The sequence below is a fragment of the Limanda limanda genome, chromosome 9 (genome assembly GCF_963576545.1).
Source record: "Limanda limanda chromosome 9, fLimLim1.1, whole genome shotgun sequence".
Classification (NCBI taxonomy): domain Eukaryota; kingdom Metazoa; phylum Chordata; class Actinopteri; order Pleuronectiformes; family Pleuronectidae; genus Limanda; species Limanda limanda.
Window position 1 is genome coordinate 2,726,342 of NC_083644.1, and position 27,749 is coordinate 2,754,090.

The window sequence follows — 27,749 nt, forward strand, 5'->3', positions numbered from 1 at the left end:
TTGAATCTCATCTTTCCATGTGTTCGGCTCCTCTTTCTCATCCTGAGATATTTATATTCTTTCATTTTTGGTCGTTTGTTTGTTTGTGAACAAGAAAACGCAAAAACTATTCTTTTTTACTTTTGACTACAGATCAGGGGGCAGATCCACTTTTTGTTATCATTGTGAGATAAAGTGTTTTTCAAAATTTTTACAGTTTTTTCATTTTTTCCATAATTCCTGGACCTTGATGAATAAAAACATTCATTCATCAGGAAACTGATATCTATGAGGGTGTGAAACTCTCGCTCTACGTGCTGATCTTGTTCCTGTAGTATATTTAGCTTAGCTAATAGATCTATCTAGCATAGTTATAAAACATAATGACATGTTAACATCTTAGGCGTGTTGATTCTCAAATTCTCTGACTCTTTTGAACAGTATCCCAGGTGTTATTCGTTAGCTCTCTCCCCCAGAGAATACTCTTTTGACCTGTAAAATGAAGACTTGCAGTACAAGATACTAAACATGTTCTTATTTAAGTAAAAGGCCCGGTTTTGTGATGTCATGTTATCTCTAGTGTTGGGGGACCCACCTCCCCATGGGGTCCCACCTCCACAAATAAAACTCGTTGTCTTGCAAGAGGCAAGTCAGACTTTCACCATTTGGCTGTGTGATGTCTCCGAGTCTCTAGAGCTCGTCCTGACCTGTGAACTTCTTTTAATAAACATTGTATACATGTAAGTACTGGGTCTGCGGTCTCCTCTCTTCAAACACCGACTTCGACAAGACTCTACTGCTGATAAGACACGATATTCCTCTTGTGTAGTTTAATGTGTCTCAACTTCCTGCTAAATGTCAGAAAATCCTAAATAGATAAACAAATCAAACCACCTCCTCTTTAGATCGGACCACGTTTTGTTGCGTTGTCTGAACCGTGCTGCAGGAACCTTTCACACCTGATCCTCTGAGGTTCGAGATGTTAGCAGAAAACGTTTTAATTCTCCTCCAGGAAGCGAATAAATGTGTGGAACTGTCTTTACAATGTGAAGCGTCTCATGACAGAGCTCAGAATAGCATCTGTGCGGTTGTTGAGTGAAGCTCGTTACTCTGTACACCTGCTGACTGATGAGGGCGGAGTGTGTTCACAGCACAGAGGCCTTGTATCTCCTGACACATCACACTCTGACCTACATCCCTCTCTTTCTTTCCTTGCTTTGCTTTTCTTCTCCACCTTCTCTCTCTCTCTCTCTCTCTGGCTCTGACAGGCCGAGCCGGGCAGCGCCGACCGGATTGGTGTGAAATCGCCGCCTAACAGCCGGGAAATTGTCTCTGTTATTTGTGGAGCGGAGTCATGAGGGACCGTCGGACCATCATCCTCTCTCTAATGAGCAGGTGATGGAGGCGTAGACGGGTGGGGGCGGGGGGTTGGGAGGGACGGCGGGGGGGTCCTCAAACGCTGCAGACAAGGCAGATGATCAGATGAGAGCGGAGGGAGGGAGGCAGAACAGCACAGAGGAGAAGATGGACGGGAGGAGGGAGTGAGGTGGATGGATTTCTAGAGGCTAATGAATGAATATCGTCATCAGATTAGCCGAAATATTAATAACCTCAGCCGGCGTCTTCCTGGCAATGAGGGTAAACAGAGCTGGGCCTGGGCTGTGTGTGTCTGTGCTGACATGTCTGTGTGTGTCTGTGGTTTCGTCACCTACTGACCAGGGAGCTGCAGCTTTTATTGTGAAGGAGACGTTATGTTGTGTCTCAGGAAAACAGAAAGAGAAGTTCTTCATTCACTTGGACTGAAGGAGGAACTGATGACTCTGTTGGTCAGAGGCCGAAGGTCAAGGCGACCTTACGTTATAGCAAATGAGGGAAGATCAGTATATCTGGTACTAATGAATATCGATATACAATATGTCTACTCACACATCATTACTGACAATAACTTAAAACACTGACACAATTATACATTGTTTTTAAACTGTAACTCAGGAGCAGATTGTTAACATGGCTGCTTCCTTTAGAGGATGGAATGTACAGGTCAGACTGAATGAGACTCTCTGGTCTACAGAGGATTTTCCTATTTGTGTATCCAGCTTGTGCTCTTCATCTCTCGTCTCTGGCGCTCTATGAATCCTGGGAGAGGTTTGTCCGAGAAGGATTCACCTGTTGGATCCTTTGTGACTTGGGAATGGAAGGAGGCATTTGAAGGAGTCTCTGAAATGGAACGGCTTAGTCGTGCCTCAAATGCAGCCTCTCAAGGAGTCAAACCTGGATTGAAACACGTATTTCTTGCAACTTTACTAAGTTAGGTGTTCAATTCCAGCTCCTTATGTCTTAAATGTTTAACAGCCAACATTCAAACACATCATCACCACTTTGCGCTGACGTAAAACTCTTTATTCCTGTTGCATCATTTGAACAACACACTATTTTAAACACACACATTCATAAGAAATCCTTCAGTTTATGAGTTTTCATTTATTTCAAGTCCCATCAGCAAAACTGCTCCAATCACGTTACATACGTGAAACAAAACCTTCAAATTCAAACCCTTTTCCTTGTGACTGGGACAGAAGCTCAGTCACTGGTTCCACTGGTTTAACTGAAGCTGAGTAAAGTTCCAGAACTTGAATCAACTGAAACTCCCACAGACCCAGTGAACAGCAGCAGCTAAACACTGCCCCCTGCTGGCTGACATTCAATAACCTGAAAAAGGGAAACAATTTGCTTCAATGTCTTTGACTTTAGCAAATAAAGTTTAACTATTAAAAGTGCAATAATTGATGATAATTTAATGTTACAGTAGTTTTTCTTGTCATTTCCTGACAAATCATAATAGCATGTGAGATCTTCATGAACTGAATTCTGAAGGTGTAACTCATATTTATCTTCTACAGATTTCTTGACCTCTTCTTATTTTCACGTGTCCATCTCCACATGTTGGACCAAACCTCCACTTTCAATGTGTCTCCATCTCGTGGCGTGCGAGTGCGGCGGGTAACGTGCTCCCACAGGGGCCGTGGAAGTGGAACCTGGAACACATGTAGAGGAACGTTTGTCTGTGTTGATGTGACATGAGGATTTTATTGAGATGTATTTAAAAGTAAAAGGAAACACACTTGAAGCGCATGGTGGCCGGCGTGTCCTCCATGTTGAATTCGGCCACGGGGACGCCGCGGGCCGCCACCTGAGGAGCAAACATGGCCGCTGGATACACGATGGACGAGGTACCAACCTGCAGAGGAAGAAATTTGTAAAGTTAAATGTAAACTGAGAAGTGAAACCAAAAAAAAAGATTTATTCCTTTTATTTTAGAAGATTTTCAAAGATAAAGTATCTACTTTGGGGTGATGCTGCCATAACTTTTATCAAATACTAAATTTAACAGTAGGAAAATCAACTAATCAGTGAATGCTGTAATTGTTAAATTATTGTAGATTCTCCAATGTGACGTGTCTTCGTAATGTGAGGCTCTTTCGTTATTTCCTCATCTTTCTCTCTCAGGTTCCCAATTAAGATTCAGTCATGAATCTCTGGAGTTTCCTTCCTTTAATGAAGCTAATGATCTGCAGATTAGAGCAATAAAAAAATCTAATCGTTATAAGTAGCCCTATTTAAAAACCCTTCATTAAAACTGGTTGTAAAGTCTTTGTCGCACACAAACACACATACTCACTCACACACACACACACTCACCACGAGACACAGGTCACAGCTGTCCAGCACTTTCTCTGCCCGGGTGAGGACGTCAGAGTCGAGCGTTTCTCCAAACCAAACCACAGCTGGTCTCAAGAGACCGTGACAACCTGTCTGCTCACACCTGAAACACACACACACAGAGACACACACACACAGAGACACACACACACACAGACAGTCAGATAACCTCATTTGAAAAGAGCACTACCTCAGATCAGGGGTGAGTTTGTACCTGGGCAGCTGTAGAACTGGGATCTGGGCGTCGTGGGTTTCCGGGTCAGGAGCTCTGAAAAGGGAGTTCGATAAAGAAGTTAATTAAATTCACTTAACACAGACGTTCCTGATTTCTGATATGAATATTTACTCAACTGAACAGGTACACGTGCACATTTCATATACGTTTAAGGTAGTTTTATGTAAGATATGATTATTTGCAAGCAATTCATCTGGTTTTTGACAGAAAAAGTAAATTAAACATCAAAAAACTCTAAAAATCTCATAAATAACCTAGTATGATGATATAGATACTAAGAAATCGAGTCCTCACACTTATCTGTGTTCTCATCTGAGCGTTTTTAACGTTACACACCTCCTGAACAAATTGACGACACAGTCTGTGTCAATAGATTTTAATAAGACACGACAACGTCTGATATTAATTTCTAAATCCAGCTGATGACGTCCTTCATGCCACAGACACGACACAAGAGACAGATAAGTGCTGGAACATCCACTCGTTTTACTGAAGACAGAAAATTGACCTCAAATTGTTCGATAAACTGACAAAATCTAATTTGTTGATTCTTATTTGAGCAAAATAAAGTTACGAGAACTCTTTCCTTCTCACCGTGGAGCTCCAGGATGTTTTGGGATCCAGCTGATGGAGCTCGTCGATGTTCTGAGTGATGACGTCACTTCTCCCCCCTGCTGTGTGAGGCGCTCACTTTGCAACTTCACTCATCACAGAACCCACTTCCTTTAAAACCCCCTTTCAAAATAAGAGTCACTACCAACAATTTAGTGATGGCGAGATGTAGCTTCATGAAGCGTTGAAGCTTTCCATGAAGATTATAACTGACGATCAATGTGTTTTCATCTTTTTCTTCTTTTCCTGCCCCCCCCCCCTCTGTCTTTGTTATGTTCTCTCTCTCTCTCTCTCTCTCTCTCTCTCTCTCTCTCTCTCTCTCTCTCTCTCTCTCTCTCTCTCTCTCTCTCTCTCTCTCATATGTATGACCTGGAGGGGGGTGGAGCTCTTATGTAAACTGATTGACAGCAGCTGCAGCCAATCAGCTCAGAGAATGACCACAAAGTTATTTATTGAACAGTGTCACATGACAGCAGCATGTGTCCTCCAGGGGGAGCAGTCCTGTTTGCAGGGGGAAGCTGGGTAGTGTGTGTCTGTGTGTGTTCGCGGACCTGTTCAGGTTACAACACTCACATAATGACCAACACATCATCGTGGGGTCATGTGTCTCTGGATCAACAGTCACATGTTGACAAACAGTTTGACTGCTACACACGATGATCACTTCATCACCAAGAAAAACACACAAACCGGATTCTAACATCACAAAACCAACAAACATCTGAAAACATCACAGTTCCTGGATTCACGTCACAAATTGATTTAGTTCCAACACAATGAAATCACTTTGAGTTTAAAATCAGAGTTTTGTCTTTGACACAAAAGATCAAAACTCTGGAATAAAAATGGGACGTTTTCATTTCTGTATCAGGTGCAGAGCGGTGGTGGCTTTTCTACTTTTGACCCACAGGTGGCGCTGCAGTATAACAGCAGCACATCCCAGTCAAAGCCTTTATATTCAGTCTATGAGTCAAACACATGGATCATTTCCTCTGTGACAAACCAGATGTAACGAGAAGAAAAACATCTCAGAGAGAAAAGTTCTGTTTCTACTTGTCTCTGCTTTAATGTCTCCTCTGAACATGTATAAACTGTTTAATCTGCTTCCACTGTTGCTAATGTGGGAGAAACCATCTGAAGAGGGTGTTGAGATATCTATGTTTTGTTTTCTATCTTATGAATATATTTTACTATATTTTACCTACATTATATCCTGTGAATCAATATTAACTGTGTAAACTATAGAATTAACAATATTACAACTGTTTCTTTTATCCAGGAGTGATATCATTTCTGGATTCAAATACAGGGTCAAACACAGAGCGCAACCATCTGAGTGTCAAACTGACTGCAAAGTGCAACTTGGGGAAAGCCTGAGAAGGAAATTCATCTTGAGATTTGAGATAATGAAAGCACGGATTCTCAGGAAGGAGAGAGGATGTGCCCAGACTAAAACAATGAACCATTTCATGAATTATTATGGGAAAAACATGAAATCCTCCTCTAAGGTCTAATCTGCTTGGTCTCTCCACTGTAAAAAAAACTCCCTTCTTGATAGAGACACCTGGTGGAGTAAACCTTCTCTCACAATGATGTGCTTGCAAAAAACTGCACTTTGAGAGACAGTTCACATCTGGCCAATTGCTGAGTGCGCTCAAGAAAAGACCCGCCTCTGTGTTGCACGCTGTGTCTCTTACAAATACTGTGGACTTGTATGGAGCTAGAACAGTCTCATAAGTAATAAATGCACACAGAAACGAATACATGCGCAAAAAAGATCCACAAATGTGCAAAAAAGATCCACATGCGCAAAAAAGATCCACAAATGTGCAAAAAAGATCCACAAATGTATTTGGGGATTCATATATATATGTGACTCAAAACACAAATACATTTTCAATGCACACACAAATATCTTTCATTCCATATATACGTAAAAAAAATTCACATGTAAAACATAAGATTCATAAACATATTTCTGATGCACACACAAATAGAAAAAAAATTCACAAATATACGCATGTAAAAGTATTTGCAATCTTCATCAAATACATGTTTGGAGCTTGTTACATTCATATATAAACTGTTGGACCTGCATTTACAAAGTGCTTTTAATTTGTAAACCTCGCTGCATTTGTGTGTGGACTTTTGAGACTCCCCTGACAGGAGCCTGATCCACAAATGCGTTTTTTCTAAGAGGGGATCGTCTGTAGCCAAAATGTATTTGTGTTTTGAGTCACATTTATATATATAAATCCCCAAATACATTTGTGGATCTTTTTTGCACATTTGTGGATCTTTTTTGCGCATGTATTCGTTTCTGTGTGCATTTATTACTTATGAGACTGTTCTAGCTCCATAACCGGGCTCGACAAGGGCCGACCACCTCACAGGTCTGGAACAACATCTTCAAAGTGCTGGTTCTGGATTGTTCTGCTCCAGGTGACACAGATTCACTTCAGAGGAATCCAGCAGAATAAAAACAGACGCAGCATCAGGTTCCCTTTTCCCCGACAGGAATACATTCATTTGAATTTAATTTATTTCAAATGATAAAAACAAGGGTTGTTTAACATGAAATGACCACAGGTTGGTTTCTTCTTGTTAGAGTAGAGAAAAGGTGTGAACCTGAGGAGACCAGCGTGACGCCTCACCTGTGGGTCAAGGTGAACGCACACACTGGACAGGAAGTGGACTTTCATCCAGCCCCCCCCGGCTGGATGTTGCTATTTGTAAAGAAACATGATCCTGAAAGTTTATTCTTGTTGGCAAAGTGTCACACGTCCGTTCAGCTCCTTCACCCTCATGTGGTCACACATCCAGAGAGTCTGCTCCATGTTCAACTCGTCACCATCTCTCTTTCCTATATTACAACCTTTTTACATACAAATAGATCAATAACTATGATTAACATATTCCATTATGTAAATACACAATATTTTTTTGCATTTTCAAATAGACTTGTTTCTTATTTACTCTGACGTCATCATCTTTCTCCAAATAAATCAGAATAAAAGCACTGGTACCGCTGAGAGCGACAACAGATGTGTGTAAGGCAACGACCAGCAGCTCGTCACAATTAAACAAACAGCACAAGCACACACACACACGCACACACACACACACACACACACACACACACACACACACACACACACCCAGAGTCATGTGATTTCCAGTAACTGCAGGTAGGGGGAGGAGCCTCCAGTGAAAGTGATCAGACTCGTTCTAACTTCAAGCAGCAGACGGAGGAGACGTGAAGTCTGAGGCTGGTGAGTGTTCAGCTACATTTATATTATTCACTCATATTATTTTACAGTCAGTGTTTTTCACTGGATCCCAGAGACAGATGTGAACAGCAGGTCTGGAACAAAGAAACTTCAAAGGACTTATTAACAGAGTTAACTCACAGTTTCACTTTTTATCTTCATCTGTTCATCAAGTGTTTAATAACACAACGTGTTTTCACAATCATACGTTACAGCAGTGGTCACCAACCAGTCACTGGCTGAGGTGTGAGTACCAGTGGTGGAAAGTAACCAAGTAGAAATACTTTGTTACTGTACTTAAGTAGATTTTTCACATACGCCTCTCTCTCTCTCTCTCTCTCTCTCTCTCTCTCTCTCTCTCTCTCTCTCTCTCTCTCTCTCTCTCTCTCTCTCTCTCTGATGTGTGTGGGCAGGGTGTGGCTCCCCATATATCTATTCCCTTTAGAATGATCCAGGTGCTCATGCAGGAGCTCGGTTCAGTTCAGTCTTTACTATTCTGTCTGATATTTGGCAGCAAAACGAGACTGTGTCCAGTGATTTTTTATTTTCTGTACCAGCACTGTGCAGGCTGTTAACAAAAGAGAAATCTTGTTTTGTGTGCCTAGAACTTGTTTCGCTTTGCTGAGTTATCATAAGGGGCATTGTGTATCACTCCTGCTACTGATGAGAGGTCCACGTTTATTGATATTTACAGAATGTTTTAGTGGAGAATTGTAAGATAGAGTGTGAACAGTATTACAGAGGGTAAGCACAATAAGTACACCAACCTTTCCAATAAACAAATGTTGTTGCTTATAATTATTACTAGTAGTTACATCTGTAGAGGCATGAGTATTACCAGTAGCTATATCTGAATTCTTTATCAAAATGGCACAGCCTAGACATTGAGAGACAACCCATTGCGTGAGTACTTCTACTTTTAATACTTAAAGTTAATTTAAAAGTAAGTACTTTTTACTTTTACTTAAGTTTATATTTTCCTGGGTACTTGTACTTTTACTTAAGTACTAAACTTCAGTACTTCCTCCACCACTGGCGATTACACACACACACGGACCCACACACCCACACACACATGTGAACATGATACTAGATGTCGAGTTTCCTTCTCTTAGTGGCCGGGGGGTTGAAGGTCACAGGAACTTTCACAAGCTTCTATTAATTAACTTTAGTGAAGTTGGTTGGTTTGAGTGGAGATCAGGAAATGCTCAAGTTGCAAAAATACTTTGTTATTCAACGCTTGTTTATGGCTATGCAGGTTTATTGGTGGATTTACAAATGACAGAGAGAGAGAGAGAGAGAGAGAGAGAGAGAGAGAGAGAGAGAGAGAGAGAGAGAGAGAGAGAGAGAGAGAGAGCATGCATCTATTTCACAATAAGAACATTTAAAAATAAATGAATTGATTCGGTCGACAGAAATGCTGGAGTTCTTTTATTTTGAAATGGGTCGGCTACAGGAAGTGTTGCAAATATTTGTGTTTGTGACGTTTTCAACAGATAAACATTGAAACTGGTGTGAAAGATCATTTCACTGTGTTCTGCTGCAGCGCGGCCTGAACCACAACTGAGCCGCAGCCGGCCCGGTGCAACATGGACGAGGACACTTCAGAGCAAGTTGGACCCTCACACACAAAGTAAGAGACCTGCTACAAACATGTGAAGCTCTAAACTGAATCCTCAGAGAGTGAACCAGTGAATGATGTGTTCTGAATAAAAATATGTTTGTGTTTGCAGAGGTCAGGACCACAGACTGAGAGCAGAGTCTCCAGGGTCCAGCTGTGTGTCTCTGAAGAGTGACATGTCCATGGAACCTCCTATACTCTTCAGTAAAGAACCTGGACCCTCACACACAAAGTAAGAGACCTGCTGCAAACATGTGAACCTCCAGACTGAATCCTCACAGAATGAACCAGTGAATGATGTGTTCTGAATAAAAATATGTTTGTGTTTGCAGAGGTCAGGACCAGAGACTGAGAGCAGAGTCTCCAGGGTCCAGCTGTGTGTCTCTGAAGAGTGACATGTCCATGGAACCTCCTATACTCTTCAGTAAAGAACCTGGACCCTCACACACAAAGTAAGAGACCTGCTACAAACATGTGAAGCTCCAAACTGAATCCTCAGAGAGTGAACCAGTGAATGATGTGTTCTGAATAAAAACATGTTTGTGTTTGCAGGGGTCAGGACCAGAGACTGAGAGCAGAGTCTCCAGGGTCCAGCTGTGTGTCTCTGAAGAGTGACATGTCCATGGAACCTCCTATATTCTTCAGTAATGAACCTGGACCCTCACACACAAAGTAAGAGACCTGCTACAAACATGTGAAGCTCCAAACTGAATCCTCAGAGAGTGAACCAGTGAATGATGTGTTCTGAATAAAAACATGTTTGTGTTTGCAGGGGTCAGGACCAGAGACTGAGAGCAGAGTCTCCAGGGTCCAGCTGTGTGTCTCTGAAGAGTGACATGTCCAAAGAACATCCTCCACTCTTCAGTAATGAACCTGGACCCTCACACACAGAGTAAGAGACTGTTTCTCCTGTGACCTGCTCTGAAGAGGATCTAGTTTCCTCTAGTGTGGCCCCTGCATTAGGACACAGCTTCATTGAAGTTGGTGACTAATCTCTCAGAATCACTCAAAGAGCTCAGACCTCCACCAAGAACCAACACGCTCCTAATGAAACCACTTTGAAATCCACAAAAGACTCATTTTATTTGGATCTGCACCAAATTCCACACACTGGTGAACATCAGTCCTCTGAATATGCCCCCCCCCATCTGGTTCACAGACCACAACCTTCCACCAAGTTTACTGGTAATCTGTTGTTTTTTATAATCCCACTAACGAACCAACCAACACACAAACATACTGGGTGAAAACAAAACCTCCTTGACAGAAGTAATGACAACCTGTGACTGTGACATGTGAGTTATCAGGTAATGTCTTCACAGGGAGAGGAAGAGGAGGAGTCATGTTTCTGAGGAGGAGCAGTCGTCCTGCTGTGTTTCGTGTCAGGACGTCCTGAAGGATCCAGTCTCCACCAGCTGTGGACACTGGTTCTGCAGACAGTGCATCACCTCATACTGGGACCAGTCTGGTTCTTCAGGAGACTCCTCCTGTCCCCAGTGTGGACAAAGATCCAGAACAGGAGCTGGAGGTCAGACAGCCGGTCAGAGCAGCACTGTACATGTGTCTGCTGATGTCTTCACTTCTGACATCAGCACATGTGGTTTTATTTTGTTCCTTCATACAGCATCAACATTTAACATCGTTAGAAAAGCACAAAGTTAAAAAGCTTTTATTTTCTGTAGCTTCTCTGTATCTGATGAAAACAATCAGTAGATTCTCTGTCTCTGACATTGTTTCTTGTCTTTCAGCAGATCGTGGTCTGCAGGAGGTTTCAGATGAACATCAGCTCAGCCTGAGGAGGAGATGTGAACACGTGACTGAAGGAAGTGATGCAACAGGAAGTAGAACCCTCCTCAACAGGATCTACACTGAGCTCTACATCACAGAGGGACAGAGTGAAGAGGTTAATACTCAACATGAGGTGAGGCAGCTTGAGACGGCTTCTAAGAAGAAGATCCTCCACGACACTCCCATCAGGTGCCACGACATCTTTAAAGCCTCCACTGACCAGCAGAGACGCATCAGAGTCGTCCTGACCAACGGCGTCGCTGGCGTTGGAAAAACCTTCTCAGTGCAGAAGTTCACTCTGGACTGGGCAGAGGGTTTAGAGAACCAGGATGTGGATCTGCTGACTGTGCTTTCGTTCAGGGAGCTGAACCTGGTGAAGGACCAGCAGCACAGTCTCCTCACGCTGCTCCGTGTTTTCCATCCAGCGTTACAGAAGCTCACGGCAGAGACGCTCGCTGTCTGTAAACCTTTGTTCATCTTTGACGGCCTGGATGAAAGCAGACCTTCTCTGGACTTCAACCACAGGGAGCTTGTGTCTGAGGTCACACAGAGGTCATCAGTCAACGTGCTGCTGACAAACCTCATCCGGGGGAATCTGCTTCCCTCAGCTCTCGTCTGGATAACCTCCAGACCTGCGGCGGCCAATCAGATCCCTCCTGCATGTGTTGACAGGGTCACAGAAGTACGAGGCTTCACTGACGCCCAGAAGGAGGAGTACTTCAGGAGGAGATTCAGTGATGAAGAGCTGAGCAGCAGAATCTTCTCACACATCAAGACGTCCAGGAGCCTCCACATCATGTGTCAAATCCCAGTCTTCTGCTGGATCAGTGCTACAGTTCTGGAGCACATGTTGACCACAGACCAGAGAGGAGAGCTGCCCAAGACCCTGACTGAGCTGTACTCACACTTCCTGCTGGTTCAGACAAAGAGGAAGAACAACAAGTACGGTGAGGGACAAGAGAAGAGTCCACAGCAGCTGAAGAGGGCTGACAGGGACGTTCTCCTGAAGCTGGGGAGGCTGGCACTTAAACATCTGGAGGAAGGAAACATCATGTTCTACCAAGAAGACCTGGAGCGGTGTGGTCTTAATGTCACAGAGGCCTCGGTGTACTCAGGAGTTTGTACAGAGATCTTCAGAAGAGAGAGTGTGATCTTCCAGAAATCAGTCTACTGCTTTGTTCATCTGAGCGTTCAGGAGTTTCTGGCTGCAGTCTACATGTTCCACTGTTACACCAAGAGGAACACAGAAGAACTCAAGAACTTCTTGGGAACATATGGGAACACAGACAGTACCTTCTCCCTGGATGACCTCCTGAAGAGAACCATTGAAAAATCCCTCACCAGTACAAATGGTCATCTGGACCTGTTTGTTCGCTTCCTTCACGGCCTCAGTCTGGAGTCCAACCAGAGAGTCTTAGGAGGCCTGCTGGGTCGGACAGGGAACAATCCAGAGATCATCCAGAGAGTCATCAACAACCTGAAGGAGATGGAGAGTGACAGTTATAGCATTTCTCCTGACAGAAACATCAACATCTTCCACTGTCTGACTGAGATGAACGACCACTCAGTTCATCAGCAGATGCAACAGTTCCTGACGTCCGAGAACAGATCAAAGGAGAAACTCTCTGAGATCCACTGCTCAGCTCTGGCCTACATGCTGCAGATGTCAGAGGAGGTTCTGGATGAGTTGGACCTGGACAAGTTCAACACATCAGACCAGGGTCGACTGAGACTGATCCCAGCTGTGAGGAACTGCAGGAAGGCTATGTGAGTGTGTGTGTGTGTGTGTGTGTGGGGGGGGGGGGGGGGGTGAGTGTGTGTGTGTGTGTTTGTGTGTGTGCGTGTGAGTATGGTGTGTGTGTGTTTGTGAGTGTGTGTGTGTCTGTGTGTGTCTGTGTGTGTGTGTGTCTGTGTGTGTCTGTGTGTGTCTGTGTGTGTGTGTGTCTGTGAGTGTCTGTGTGTGTGTGTGGGGGGTGTCTGTGTGTGTGTGTGTGTTTATGCGTGTGTGTATGTGGTGTGTGTGTGTGTGTGAGTGTGGTGTGTGTGTGTTTGTGAGTGTGTGTGTGTGTGTGTGTATGTGGTGTGTGTGTCTCTGTGTGTTTGTGTGTGTGTGTGTGTCTGTGAGTGTCTGTGTGTGTGGGGGGGGGTGTCTGTGTGTGTTTGTGTGTGTGTGTCTGTGTGTGTTTGTGTGTGAGTGTGTGTGGGGGGGTGTGTGAGTGTGTGTGTGTGTGTGTGTGTGTGTGTGTGTGTGTGAGTGTGGTATGTGTGTGTGTGTGTGTGTGTGTGTGTGTGTGGTGTGTCTGTGTGTGTGTGTGGGGTATGTGTGTGTGTGGGTGTGTGTGTGTGTGTGTGTGTGTGTGTTTGTGTGTGTGTGGTGTGTTTGTGTGTGCGTGTGTGTGTGTGTGTGAGGGGGGGGCGGTGTATGTGTGTTTGTGAGTGTGTGTGTGTGTGTGTCTGTGTGTGTGTGGTGTGTCTGTGTGTGTGTGTGGGGTGTATGTGTGTGTTTGTGTGTGCGTGTGTTTGTGTGTGTGTGAGTGTGTGTGCGTGTGTGTGTGTTTGTGTGGGTGTGTGTGTGTGTGTGTGTGTCTTTGTGTGTGTGTGGGGGGGGTGTTTGTCTGTGTCTGTGTCTGTGTGTGTGTCTGTGTGTGTGTGTGGGGTCTGTGTGTGTGTGTGTGGGGGGGGGGGGAGGGTGTGTGTGTGGGGGGGGGGGGGGTGTGTGCGTTTGTGCGTTTGTCCTCCAGGTTCCTGACATGTGGACCTCACAACAACATGAGGTCACTGTGACCTTTGACCTTTGACCTGAAATCTAATCAGTTTGTCTTTGAGTCAAAATGTGAAGAAATCCCCTAAAGACAGACTTGAGACATCATGTTCAAGAGGTCATGAACATGTTCTGTGACCTTGACCTTTGACCTCTGACCACCTGAATCTAATGAGTTCCTCTGTTAGTCTGAATGAACATGTTCTGTGACCTCGACCTTTGACCTCTGACCACCTGATTCTATTGAGTTCCTCTGTTAGTCTGAATGAAGCTTGAACCAAATCTGAAAAGATTCTCTTGAGGAGTTTTTAACAAAGAGGGGATTTACCAGGGTGAGGGTCACATGATCACGTTTTGTATGAATATTGTGTTTTCTGATTTAATTCTCACAGATTTGATATTTTCTTTAATTACAGACTCGGTGGTTATTTCCTCTCAGAGACTCACTGGGAAATCGTGGCCTCAGTTCTGAAGTCAGACCCCTCACATCTGAGAGAACTGGATCTGAGCTTCAACAACCTGCAGGATTCAGGAGTGAAGCTGCTGTGTTCTGGACTGGAGAGTCCAAACTGTCGACTGGAGACTCTGAGGTCCTTAAATCCTTCTTCACTTTTCAGACTTTCTTTCTTATTGGGTCATTATTAATTTAACTTGTCTCAGTTCTGCTCTGCTCACTGTCCCTCAGTCATCTGTCCCTCACCCAGCCTGTCAGTCACGTCCACCTCATCAACTCCATTCACCTGCACTCACCTGCTCCTGATCACTGAGAAAGTGTCAGTAAATAACATGTGGACTGAGGCCGAGCACTCGTCCTCCTCAGGTTTTCAAAATAAGACACATTCTTATTGAAACACGTTGGACAGTTGATAAGTATAGAAACAAACAGGAAGTGACATCAGGAGCCGTCCCTACTTTAAACAGTGTTTAATTACACAAACCTGCTCAGTGACCAACACACAGAGAAGAAGCTGATGAATGAAACAATGGTCCAACATGTCTGATCTGATATTTATCTTCAGGTCACAGACTGGACTGAGGTCAGCAGCATGTTGAGAGTCTGTGTTGACATGATGACGATCCACAACAACAGGAGGACACATTCTAATATTCATATTTCTTTATCCAGGTTGAATCACTGCATTCTGTCAGAGATCAGCTGTTCTTCTCTGGCTTCAGCTCTGAGGTCAAACCCCTCTCATCTGAGAGAACTGGATCTGAGAGACAACTACCTGCAGGCCTCAGCAGTGAAGGAGCTGCTTGATCTACAGCAGAGTCCAACCTGTCGACTGGAGGCTCTGAGGTCAGTAGATGGGTGGAGTCAGTCCACGCTGCTTTCATCAGTATTTTACTGAACACAGTCAGTATCACAGATCCAGGGTCTGTGCTACCAAGCAGGATTTGTGGTTATCAGGTTAACTTCAGGTTTAGTTTTTTCAGTCCTACGAAGCTCGTCCACTTCTTAACGAGGTAAATCACCATGGTAACTTCTGATGAACGGCTAACCTGCTCCAGGTTAAGTTGGAGATCAACCCGTATCAAAGCTCCGCCCACTGACCACAGTGACTCTCCACTGTTGTGTGGTGCACACTCTCCTTAAAGGGACGGATAAGGGAAGTTTAAATCAACGTCTGGTTGGTTCAGTTGATCTCTAACTCACCCAGAACATCTCAATGTCTCCAGACTCATCCTGTCCCCAAAACACCAGATGACCTCAGTCAGCTTCCTGGAGACAGGTCCATGTGTGTGTCCTCAGAGACAGTGTGTGTCCTCAGAGACAGTGAGACAGTGTGTGTCCTCAGAGACAGTGAGACAGTGTGTGTTCTCAGAGTCAGTGTGTGTCCTCAGAGACAGTGAGACAGTGTGTCTCCTCAGAGTCAGTGTGTGTCCTCAGAGACAGTGAGACAGTGTGTGTCCTCAGAGACAGTGAGACAGTGTGTGTCTTCAGAGACAGTGTGTGTCCTCAGAGACAGTGAGACAGTGTGTGTCCTCAGAGACAGTGAGACAGTGTGTGTCCTCAGAGACAGTGAGACAGTGTCTGTCCTCAGAGTCAGTGTGTGTCCTCAGAGACAGTGTGTGTCCTCAGAGACAGTGAGACAGTGTGTGTCCTCAGAGACAGTGTGTGTCTTCAGAGACAGTGAGACAGTGTGTGTCCTCAGAGACAGTGAGACAGTGTGTGTCCTCAGAGACAGTGAGACAGTGTCTGTCCTCAGAGTCAGTGTGTGTCCTCAGAGACAGTCAGACAGTGTGTGTCCTCAGAGACAGTGAGTGTCCTCAGAGACAGTGAGACAGTGTGTGTCCTCAGAGACAGTGAGACAGTGTGTGTCCTCAGAGACAGTGTGTGTCCTCAGAGACAGTGAGACAGTGTGTGTCCTCAGAGACAGTGTGTGTCCTCAGAGACAGTGAGACAGTGTGTGTCCTCAGAGACAGTGAGACAGTGTGTGTCCTCAGAGACAGTGAGACAGTGTGTGTCCTCAGAGACAGTGTGTGTCCTCAGAGACAGTGAGACAGTGTGTGTTCTCAGAGTCAGTGTGTGTCCTCAGAGACAGTGAGACAGTGTGTGTCCTCAGAGACAGTGTGTGTCCTCAGAGTCAGTGAGACAGTGTGTGTTCTCAGAGTCAGTGTGTCCTCAGAGACAGTGAGACAGTGTGTGTCCTCAGAGACAGTGAGACAGTGTGTGTCTTCTTGTCTTCCACTCGTCTTGTTCGTAAACAACAGATTCAGATCTTACACAAGCTGGACCACAGCTGACAGCCTCACACGAGGGACAGAGACGGTGTCGTCTTCATCTGATGTGAGACAGTTTGTCCTCTCACTTCATCAGTGAAGAAATTATCAGGTGGATCTTTGTCACAGCTCTGAGATCAGTGGGACTGAAGCCTCTCCTCATCACCATGGTAACCAGGAGCTCTTTCTACAGAGCAGAACCTCTGCTGAGGTCCATCTGTCTCATCTGGTCCCAGTTTGTCAGAAGCAGATGTTCATCAACACACAGTGAAACATGTCTTCACCTGTAACAGCAGTAAATCCACCTCTCAGGTGTCCACTCTGCACTTTGACATGCAGAGGACACACACTGAGCTCTTAGCGTGTTCATTCCAACACGTGAACATGAAGCAGAGAGGAAGCTGCTCCACCTCTGAACAGGACTGAAGTCCCTGCTGCTCTTTCTACTGGATGAGCTGCATCACTGACTCACAGCTGATGAAGTGAGTCTCTGTGACACTGATGTCTTCTTCTCTCAACAGGTGGGAGGGGTATTTGTATATCTGAGTGTGAAGAGGACAGTGTGTGTGGACGGAGGCTGAGCTGTGTCCTGAGGATCCAGAGGCTGAAGCAGCAGCAGCTTGTGTGTAGTCTCCAATCTACACAACCCCTAATCTGCATGTGTTTGTGAGATGAAGGCGGAGCACCTGGAGAAAACACGTGGAGAACATGCAGACTCCACACAGGAAGACCCATCTGAACCAGATTCAAACCAGCAACCTTCCTGCCCCGATTGTGTTTATTCACATGAAGAATGTGTTTATTGAAATGACACAACACAAGCAGAATATATAATCCCTCTATAAAGAGTCACATACAGTGTGTTTAAGTTTGTCTTTATTATTTTCCACCTTTGTCCCTCAGTCTGTCTCCATGTGTGTAGAACCACATTCTGTGTAGATGTTTGTTTATGATCTTAAAGTTCCAAAGAAGGAAGGCTGCCGTGTCTCCAGCTCTCCCACAGCTCTGCTCTTTTTTCTATCTTGTTGTTATTGATTCTTCTTTATGTTGCATTGTGCACTCTGACAAAGCGAGCCCTATCATCATATGTGATGGAGAACAACTTCTGCTCATCGGGTTGACGGTGAGAAACACTTAGTCACCAGTGAAGACCTGGACCCATCACACAGACTCCATCAGGGAGACGGCCAGGCAGCGGCTCTTCTCCACATGGACTCCAGGATCCAGGTGCAGCACAGAGAGCATCCTGACAGAAACATCTTTGACAAACATATTTAACGTCTTCTTTGATTATTTGTTTATGTCCATGTCCCATCTGCTCACATGGAGGAGGAGGTTTATGACCTATACTGCAGCCACACACCAGGGGGCAGTGTCAGTCTGGTTCAGCTCATTTGTTCATGGTGTGTTGATGGACTGATCTGATTGGATGTTCCTTAGTGTTTTTTTTTTTTATGAATCTAGTTCCTGTGTTGAGCGCGAGCTGCTGTTTAAAGACGTGTTTGACCTTTGACCTGAGCTGACCCGACAGTTCACTGTGACGAAGAGGATGAAGATGTGTAGTATGGGTTGAACGTTGTCGTCCACTCAGAGGATCAATAAAGATTATAACTGACGATCAACGTGTTTTCATCTTTTTCTTCTTTTCTTGCCCCCCCCCCTGTCTTTGTTATGTTCTCTCTCTCGCTCCCTCTCTCTCACACACTCACACACACACACACACACACACACACACACACACACACACACACACACTCACACACACACACACACACAGTGTCTCAGTGGAGCAGATCAGGTCCTGTGCAAGATAAGAAGGAAGGAATGATCTTTCTATAGAAAACCAGTTTGGAAACATTCCTCTCTCTGCAGCTCACCTGACTTCACCTGCTTCTGGCCTCTGACACGAGTGGATCTAAAGCGTGTGCATAGGTTTATTAATTCATGTTCACACTGTGAACAACATGGACTCACACTGTCATCGACTTTACACTGTGTGACCGTAATAACACAATCCACTGAATTACAGTGCGCTGCTGTGTTTTCTCATTCTCACAGTAAACTGCTGGCAGCAGGTTCACAGGGATTTACTGCTTTCTTACTGTAACCTTAATTAACAGTTTAGTGCTGTCCACGTACTAAAACACACTATAGTACTGTATTTTATTATATTTACAGTATACGATCAGCATCAGTCTGTACATTATTGTTTTAAATGAAATTCAACACAATCTCAAACACAGTACAATATAATTTAATGTAATAGCAGCATGATGACAGTCAGTTCCTATAAATCAAACTCTTTAACAAAACCTTGGTTCCCTGTGTTGATGTGATATTCTGAACAACGTTTACTGAATGATTACGGTAAATGAAATGCAGCAAACACAACTTTCTATAGAAAAGAGCAAACACCAGATCATGTGTACAGGTCCTGAAGTTCTCTTCACACTGACACAATCTGGTAAATCAAATGACACGTGCTTGATGTAGTAGACAAAAAGTCATTACTGCTGCAGAACAAATCCTGTTGTAAGATATTATCTGCACGTGCATTTAAAAAGGTTTCCAGCATTATAGACAACGTGATAATAACATACTGCTCTGATACAGTGGGATAACATTAACAACAGATCTGTGCCAAGATTTAATGGGTTCTTTCTTGTCCCATCCTTTAACTCTTCTTCTTCACACCTCTCTCTCTCTCTCTCTCTCTCTCTCTCTCTCTCTCTCTCTCTCTCTCTCTCTCTCTCTCTCTCTCTCTCTCTCTCTCTCTCTCTCTCTCTCTCTCTCTCTCGGAGTGCATGTTGGGACAGAGTGTGGTGAGTGAGCTGGAAAAGTTTGTTGGAAAACTGTGATTTATCTATCTTGTTTCTATGATATTTTTCCCTCTTTGTTTATAGTAGAGGTGTTTTTTGTTTGTGTGTGAGTGTGGGATTCAGGAGGAACAGTTTAGTTGGTGTTTGCCGGTGTGTTGGTGCAGCATGGCTGCTGCAGGTGGAGACTCACCAGTCTGTGTGTGCTTTTGCTAAAACGATGTCGGACACAGTAGTTTTCTCTGGCCCTCTCCCTAACACTACAGGTGATGACATGTTTAGTCGCATGTTTTCTTTTAACCGCTGGCTGTCGAGGTGGTGTCCTGTAAACGGTGTGGGCTTTATAGATAATTGGCAAACTTTTTGGAGGAAACCTGGTCTTGTTAGGAGAGACGGCGTTCATCCCACTTGGGATGGAGCAGCTCTCTTATCTAAGAATATTACTAAGTCTATCACATGACAACCCAGAGTTGGGACCAGGAAGCAGAGCTGCAGTGCTAAACACTTCTCTGCGCTCCCTCTGGATCAGTCACCCAACCGCATAGAGACTGTCTCTGTCTACCGTCCGATTCAATTATTTAAATTAAACAATAACAGAGCGAGAACTCACAATAATCTTATACAAATTAACACAACCTCTGGAACAACACAGGAAACTAAGACTTTCAAATGTGGTCTTTTAAACATTAGATCACTGTCCTCAAAGGCTATTTTAGTTAATGAACTAGTCTCAGACTACAATATAGATGTAATGTCCCTTACTGAGACGTGGCTGCATCCTGATGAATATGTCAGTTTGAATGAATCTACTCCCCCCAGTCATATAAATTCACACGTTCCCAGGGAACTCGGGCGAGGAGGTGGAGTTGCTGCTATTTTTAACTCCAGTCTATCAATTAATCCTAAACCTAAATTTAGCTACAACTCATTTGAATGTCTTGTTCTTAATCTTCCACGTCAATCCAGGAAACACCAACAGCCAATCATATTTGCTGTAGTTTATCGTGCTCCTGGGGCTTATACTGAATTTCTAACAGAATTCCCTGAGTTTTTATCAAACCTAGTCCTAAAGACAGATAAAATTATTATTGTTGGTGACTTTAATATTCATGTTGACAATAATAAAGATAGCCTGAGCGTAGCATTTATTTCAATACTAGACTCAATTGGTTTTAGTCAGTGTGTGCATCAACCTACTCATTGTTGTAACCACACACTTGACCTTGTGTTATCATACGGTGTCAAAATTGAACATTTAACAGTACTTCCGCGCAATCCAGTACTATCAGACCATAATTTAATAACCTTCGATTTTTCACTATCTGAATATATGCCACTAATAAAAAACTCATTTTCTAGTTGTCTACCTGATAGTGCTGTAGCTAAATTTAAGGAAATAATTCCGATTACATTTAAACCCGTATTATCCGTCGACATAAACAACAAATTCTTTAAAAACCCGAGCTCTATTGAGATTGACCACCTCGTAGAAAGCTCTGCAGACTCATTACGATTAACATTAGACTCAATAGCGCCTCTAAAAAAGAAATGTGTAAAACATAGTAAATTAGCTCCGTGGTATAATTCCAAGACACATGAGTTGAAACAAATATCAAGAAAATTAGAAAGGAAGTGGCGCTCCAGCAACAGTGTTGAAAATCTCCTAGACTGGAAGAGTAGTGTTACAGAATATAAAAAGGGTCTCCACAAAGCAAGAGCTGCCTATTACTCAAAACTAATAGAAGAGAATAAAAACAACCCCAGGTTTCTCTTCAGCACTGTAGCCAGGCTGACAGAGAGTCACACCTCCACCGAACCCAGTATTCCTCGATCCCTAAATTGCAATATCTTTATGACCTTTTTTAATGATAAAATTCTAACTATTAGAAATAAAATCAATCATCTCCTGCCCTCAATTGGCACTAATACCCTCCCAACAATAGAGATCTCAGAAACGGCTGAGAATCCTTCCCATTATTTAGACAGCTTCTCTCTGATCACCCGTGATCAGTTTACCAAAATAGTCTCAGGTTCTAAACCAACAACCTGTATTTTAGATCCGATTCCAACTAAATTACTTAAAGAAATTCTGCCCCTAATAGATAATTCGTTACTTAACACAATCAATCTGTCATTATCATCAGGTTATGTACCACAGTCTTTTAAAATAGCTGTAATCAAACCCCTACTCAAAAAACCCACCCTAGACCCAGAGGTTTTAGCAAATTACAGGCCAATATCTAATCTCCCCTTCCTATCTAAAATCTTAGAAAAAGTTGTAGCCAATCAGCTGTGTGAGTTTCTCCAGGAAAATAATATATATGAAGACTTTCAGTCTGGGTTTAGAACCAATCATAGCACAGAGACAGCCCTGGCAAAAGTCACTAATGACCTTCTAATAGCTTCAGATCAGGGACTTGTGTCTGTCCTCGTTCTGTTAGATCTCAGTGCAGCATTCGACACAATTGACCATCAAATTTTATTAGAGAGACTAAAACAGTTAATTAACATTAAAGGAACGGCCTTAAACTGGTTTAAATCTTATTTTGCTGATCGCTCCCAATTCGTTCAAATCAATGATGAGTCATCGGTGCGCACCAAAGTTAACCATGGTGTCCCACAGGGGTCTGTGCTCGGCCCAATTTTATTCTCATTATATATGCTTCCACTAGGAAACATTATCAGGACACACTCGGTAAATTTTCACTGTTATGCGGATGACACCCAGTTATATTTGTCAATAAAACCTGATCAAAGTAATCAATTAACTAAACTTCGAGCATGTCTCAAGGACATAAAAACCTGGATGACCCGCAATTTTCTCTTATTAAACTCAGATAAAACAGAGGTTATAATACTCGGCCCTAAACACCTTAGAGATACATTATCTAATGATATAGCTGCGCTAGATGACATTGCCCTTGCTTCCAATGACACAGTCAGGAACTTGGGAGTGATCTTCGATCCTGATTTGTCCTTTAATAGTCACTTAAAAGTAATTTCTAGGACCGCGTTTTTCCACTTGCGTAATATCTCAAAAATCAGACATGTCCTTTCGCAAAAAGATGCAGAAAAACTAGTCCACGCCTTTGTTACATCGAGACTGGACTATTGTAATTCATTATTATCAGGCTCCAGCAGCAAGTCGTTAAAGACTCTGCAGCTGGTCCAAAATGCCGCAGCACGTGTCCTGACGAGAACTAAGAAAAGAGAGCACATTTCTCCAGTATTAGCATCGCTACACTGGCTTCCTGTTAAATCTAGAATAGAATTTAAAATTCTCCTCCTCACCTTCAAGGCCCTTAATGATATGGCACCTCTTTACCTTAAAGAGATGTTAGTTCCATATCAACCTACTAGAGCACTCCGATCCCAGAACTCAGGTTTACTTGTTGTCCCTAAAGTCTCTAAAAGTAGAGTAGGAGCCAGAGCTTTTAGCCATCAAGCCCCACTGCTGTGGAATAATCTCTCACTTTCAGTTAGGGAGGCAGACACGCTCTGTTCGTTTAAAAGTAGACTCAAAACCTTCCTTTTTTATAAAGCTTATAGTTAGAGCTAATTTGTGCGATGTTCCAAATTTGATTAAATGGCAAAAACCCCTGATGATGCTAAGACGCACAGGGAATTTATGACACAAGACACACGGAGCTTCTCTTTCCTGCTTCTCCTTCCTTTTCTCCATATTTATCACATCAAGATAATTCTTATCTGATCAGTACATGTTACTAACTTGACCCCTTTTCCCAGAGTTTCTGTGCCTTAGCGCCCGCGGATGCAGGGCCACAGCTGTGGCCGCACCATGGATTATGATTGTGGATCGCGTGTCGGAGGTCGCAATGGTGGATCCAGTTCGGTGGATTCTGTATCGTGCCAGCTGATCGTCGTTGTAATGGAGGATCCTTTGTCGCGTTGGCATCGGATGATGAGGGACCACGACCGAGGCGGCAGCTGATAATGGATTCTAACTGGCGGCGGTGGACAATGACTGTGGATTATAGTGGATCCCATCCTGATGCTGGATCGTGGTCTTGCTGCTGGCCAGAGACTGTGATTGCAGCGGGACTGCCTGACACATAGTATTGAAAAATGTTTAGCCTAATGGATGCTGCTAAAAATCCTGATGATGTTTTCTTACACCTGACATCTATTGCACTTCTGTCCGTCCTGAGAGACGGATCCCTCACATGTGGCTCTCTCTGAGGTTTCTACATATTTTTACCTGTGAAAAGGGTTTTTAGTAGTTTTTCCTTACTCTTGTTGAGGGTTAAGGACAGAGGATGTCACACAATGTTAAAGCCCCATGAGACGAATTGTTATTTGTGAATGTGGGCTATACAAATAAAACTTGATTGATTGATTGAGATCAATAACTATGATTAACATATTCCATTATGTAAATACACAATATTGTTTTGCATTTTCAAATAGACTCGTTTCTTATTTACTCTGACGTCATCATCTTTCTCCAAATAAATCAGAATAAAAGCACTGGTACCGCTGAGAGCGACAACAGATGTGTGTAAGGCAACGACCAGCAGCTCGTCACAATTAAACAAACAGCACAAGCACACACACACACGCACACACACACACACACACACACACACACACACACACACACACACACACCCAGAGTCATGTGATTTCCAGTAACTGCAGGTAGGGGGAGGAGCCTCCAGTGAAAGTGATCAGACTCGTTCTAACTTCAAGCAGCAGACGGAGGAGACGTGAAGTCTGAGGCTGGTGAGTGTTCAGCTACATTTATATTATTCACTCATATTATTTTACAGTCAGTGTTTTTCACTGGATCCCAGAGACAGATGTGAACAGCAGGTCTGGAACAAAGAAACTTCAAAGGACTTATTAAAAGAGTTAACTCACAGTTTCACTTTTTATCTTCATCTGTTCATCAAGTGTTTAATAACACAACGTGTTTTCACAATCATACGTTACAGCAGTGGTCACCAACCAGTCACTGGCTGAGGTGTGAGTACCAGTGGTGGAAAGTAACCAAGTAGAAATACTTTGTTACTGTACTTATGTAGATTTTTCACATACGCCTCTCTCTCTCTCTCTCTCTCTCTCTCTCTCTCTCTCTCTCTCTCTCTTTCTCTCTCTCTCTCACACGCACACACCTGCTTCTCTAATAGAATATGTATGACCTGGAGGGGGTGGAGCTCTTATGTAAACTGATTGACAGCAGCTGCAGCCAATCAGCTCAGAGAATGACCACAAAGTTATAAAAGGATCATTCCGCTGTTTTCTTTTATGTATTGAACAGTGATTTTTTATTTTCTGTACCAGCACTGTGCAGGCTGATAACAAAAGAGAAATCTTGTTTTGTGTGCCTAGAACTTGTTTCGCTTTGCTGAGTTATCATAAGGGGCATTGTGTATCACTCCTGCTACTGATGAGAGGTCCACGTTTATTGATATTTACAGAATGTTTTAGTGGAGAATTGTAAGATAGAGTGTGAACAGTATTACAGAGGGTAAGCACAATAAGTACAACAACCTTTCCAATAAACAAATGTTGTTGCTTATTATTATTACTAGTAGTGACATCTGTAGAGGCATGAGTATTACCAGTAGCTATATCTGAATTCTTTATCAAAATGGCACAGCCTAGACATTGAGAGACAACCCATTGCGTGAGTACTTCTACTTTTAATACTTACACACACATACACACACACATGTGAACATGATACTAGATGTTGAGTTTCCTTCTCTTAGTGGTCTCTTAGTTGAAGGTCACAGGAACTTTCACAAGCTTCTATTAATTAACTTTAGTGAAGTTGCTTGGTTTGAGTGGAGATCAGGAAATGCTCAAGTTGCAAAAATACTTTGTTATTCAACGCTTGTTTATGGCTATGCAGGTTTATTGGTGGATTTACAAATGACAGAGAGAGAGAGAGAGAGAGAGAGAGAGAGAGAGAGAGAGAGAGAGAGAGAGAGAGAGAGAGAGAGAGAGAGAGAGCATGCATCTATTTCACAATAAGAACATTTAAAAATAAATTAATTGATTCAGTCGACAGAAATGCTGGAGTTCTTTTATTTTGAAATGGGTCGGCTACAGGAAGTGTTGCAAATATTTGTGTTTGTGACGTTTTCAACAGATAAACATTGAAACTGGTGTGAAAGATCATTTCACTGTGTTCTGCTGCAGAGCGGCCTGAACCACAACTGAGCCGCAGCCGGCCCGGTGCAACATGGACGAGGACACTTCAGAGCAAGTTGGACCCTCACACACAAAGTAAGAGACCTGCTACAAACATGTGAAGCTCCAAACTGAATCCTCAGAGAATGAACCATGTGTTCTGAATAAAAACATGTTTGTATTTGCAGAGGTCAGGACCAGAGACTGAGAGAAGAGTCTCCAGGGTCCGGCTGTCTGTCTCTGAAGAGTGACTGGTCCATGTTTGAGCCTCTAAACTTCAGTAAAGAACCTGGACCCTCACACACAGAGTAAGAGACCTGCTACAAACATGTGAACCTCCAGACTGAATCCTCAGAGAGTGAACCAGTGAATGATGTGTTCTGAATAAAAACATGTTTGTGTTTGCAGAGGTCAGGACCACAGACTGAGAGCAGAGTCTCCAGGGTCCAGCTGTCTGTCTCTGAAGAGTGACCGGTCCATGGGAGTTCCTCCACACTTCAGTAATGAACCTGGACCCTCACACACAGAGTAAGAGACTGTTTCTACTGGGACCTGCTCTGAAGAGGATCTAGTTTCCTCTAGTGTGGCCCCTGCATTAGGACACAGCTTCATTGAAGTTGGTGACTAATCTCTTAGAATCACTCAAAGAGCTCAGACCTCCACCAAGAACCAACACGCTCCTTATGAAACCACTTTGAAATCCACTATAGACTCATTTTAATTTGGATCTGCACCAAATTCCACACACTGGTGAACATTAGTCCTCTGAATATGCCCCCCCCCCCCCCCATCTGGTTCACGGACCACAACCTTCCACCAAGTTTACTGGTAATCTGTTGTTTTTTATAATCCCACTAACGAACCAACCAACACACAAACATACTGGGTGAAAACAAAACCTCCTTGACAGAAGTGATGACAACCTGTGACTGTGACATGTGAGTTATCAGGAAATGTCTTCACAGGGAGAGGAAGAGGAGGAGTCATGTTTCTGAGGAGGAGCAGTCGTCCTGCTGTGCTTCGTGTCAGGACGTCCTGAAGGATCCAGTCTCCACCAGCTGTGGACACTGGTTCTGCAGACAGTGCATCACCTCATACTGGGACCAGTCTGGTTCTTCAGGAGACTGCTCCTGTCCCCAGTGTGGAAAACGATCCAGAACAGGAGCTGGAGGTCAGACAGCCGGTCAGAGCAGCACTGTACATGTGTCTGCTGATGTCTTCACTTCTGACAACAGCACATGTGGTTTTATTTTGTTCCTTCATACAGCATCAACATTTAACATCGTTAGAAAAGCACAAAGTTAAAAAGCTTTTATTTTCTGTAGCTTCTCTGTATCTGATGAAAACAATCAGTAGATTCTCTGTCTCTGACATTGTTTCTTGTCTTTCAGCAGATCGTGGTCTGCAGGATTTTTCAGATGAACATAAGCTCAGCCTGAGGAGGAGATATGAACATGTGACTGAAGGAAGTGATGAAACAGGAAGTAGAACCCTCCTCAACAGGATCTACACTGAGCTCTACATCACAGAGGGACAGAGTGAAGAGGTTAATACTCAACATGAGGTGAGGCAGCTTGAGACGGCTTCCAAGATGAAGATCCTCCACGACACTCCCATCAGGTGCCACGACATCTTTAAAGCCTCCACTGACCAGCAGAGACGCATCAGAGTCGTCCTGACCAACGGCGTCGCTGGCGTTGGAAAAACCTTCTCGGTGCAGAAGTTCACTCTGGACTGGGCAGAGGGTTTAGAGAACCAGGATATGGGTCTGCTGGCTGTGCTTTCGTTCAGGGAGCTGAACCTGGTGAAGGACCAGCAGCACAGTCTCCTCACGCTGCTCCGTGTTTTCCATCCAGCGTTACAGAAGCTCACGGCAGAGACGCTCGCTGTCTGTAAACCTTTGTTCATCTTTGACGGCCTGGATGAAAGCAGACCTTCTCTGGACTTCAACCACAGGGAGCTTGTGTCTGAGGTCACACAGAGGTCATCAGTCAACGTGCTGCTGACAAACCTTATCCGGGGGAATCTGCTTCCCTCGGCTCTCGTCTGGATAACCTCCAGACCA

At 43.7% G+C, this 27,749-nt stretch overlaps 2 protein-coding genes and 1 long non-coding RNA gene across 3 annotated transcripts in view; 2 read left to right on the top strand and 1 right to left on the bottom strand.

Moving 5' to 3' along the window:
• Positions 1-2,391: 2,391 nt before the first annotated feature.
• Positions 2,392-27,749, bottom strand: part of LOC133011050 (NAD-dependent protein deacylase sirtuin-5, mitochondrial-like) — a 231,594-nt gene continuing 206,236 nt past the window's right edge. Inside the window, exons 5-8 of the mRNA XM_061078731.1 lie at positions 3,914-3,967; positions 3,679-3,802; positions 3,102-3,217; positions 2,392-3,014 (exon numbers count right to left, since the gene is read on the bottom strand). Of these exons, the coding sequence (XP_060934714.1) occupies positions 2,942-3,014; positions 3,102-3,217; positions 3,679-3,802; positions 3,914-3,967 (367 nt within the window). The 3' untranslated portion in view covers positions 2,392-2,941. The remainder of the gene's footprint in view (positions 3,015-3,101; positions 3,218-3,678; positions 3,803-3,913; positions 3,968-27,749) is intronic.
• On the top strand, positions 14,510-18,325 carry LOC133011054 (uncharacterized). Its single transcript, XR_009680716.1, has 2 exons — positions 14,510-14,575; positions 17,231-18,325. It is a non-coding gene; the product is annotated as an uncharacterized LOC133011054 (long non-coding RNA).
• Positions 25,486-27,749, top strand: part of LOC133011047 (protein NLRC3-like) — a 22,959-nt gene continuing 20,695 nt past the window's right edge. Inside the window, exons 1-4 of the mRNA XM_061078728.1 lie at positions 25,486-25,780; positions 25,873-25,992; positions 26,093-26,212; positions 26,650-26,855. Coding sequence (XP_060934711.1) covers positions 25,737-25,780; positions 25,873-25,992; positions 26,093-26,212; positions 26,650-26,855 — 490 coding nt within the window. The 5' untranslated portion in view covers positions 25,486-25,736. The remainder of the gene's footprint in view (positions 25,781-25,872; positions 25,993-26,092; positions 26,213-26,649; positions 26,856-27,749) is intronic.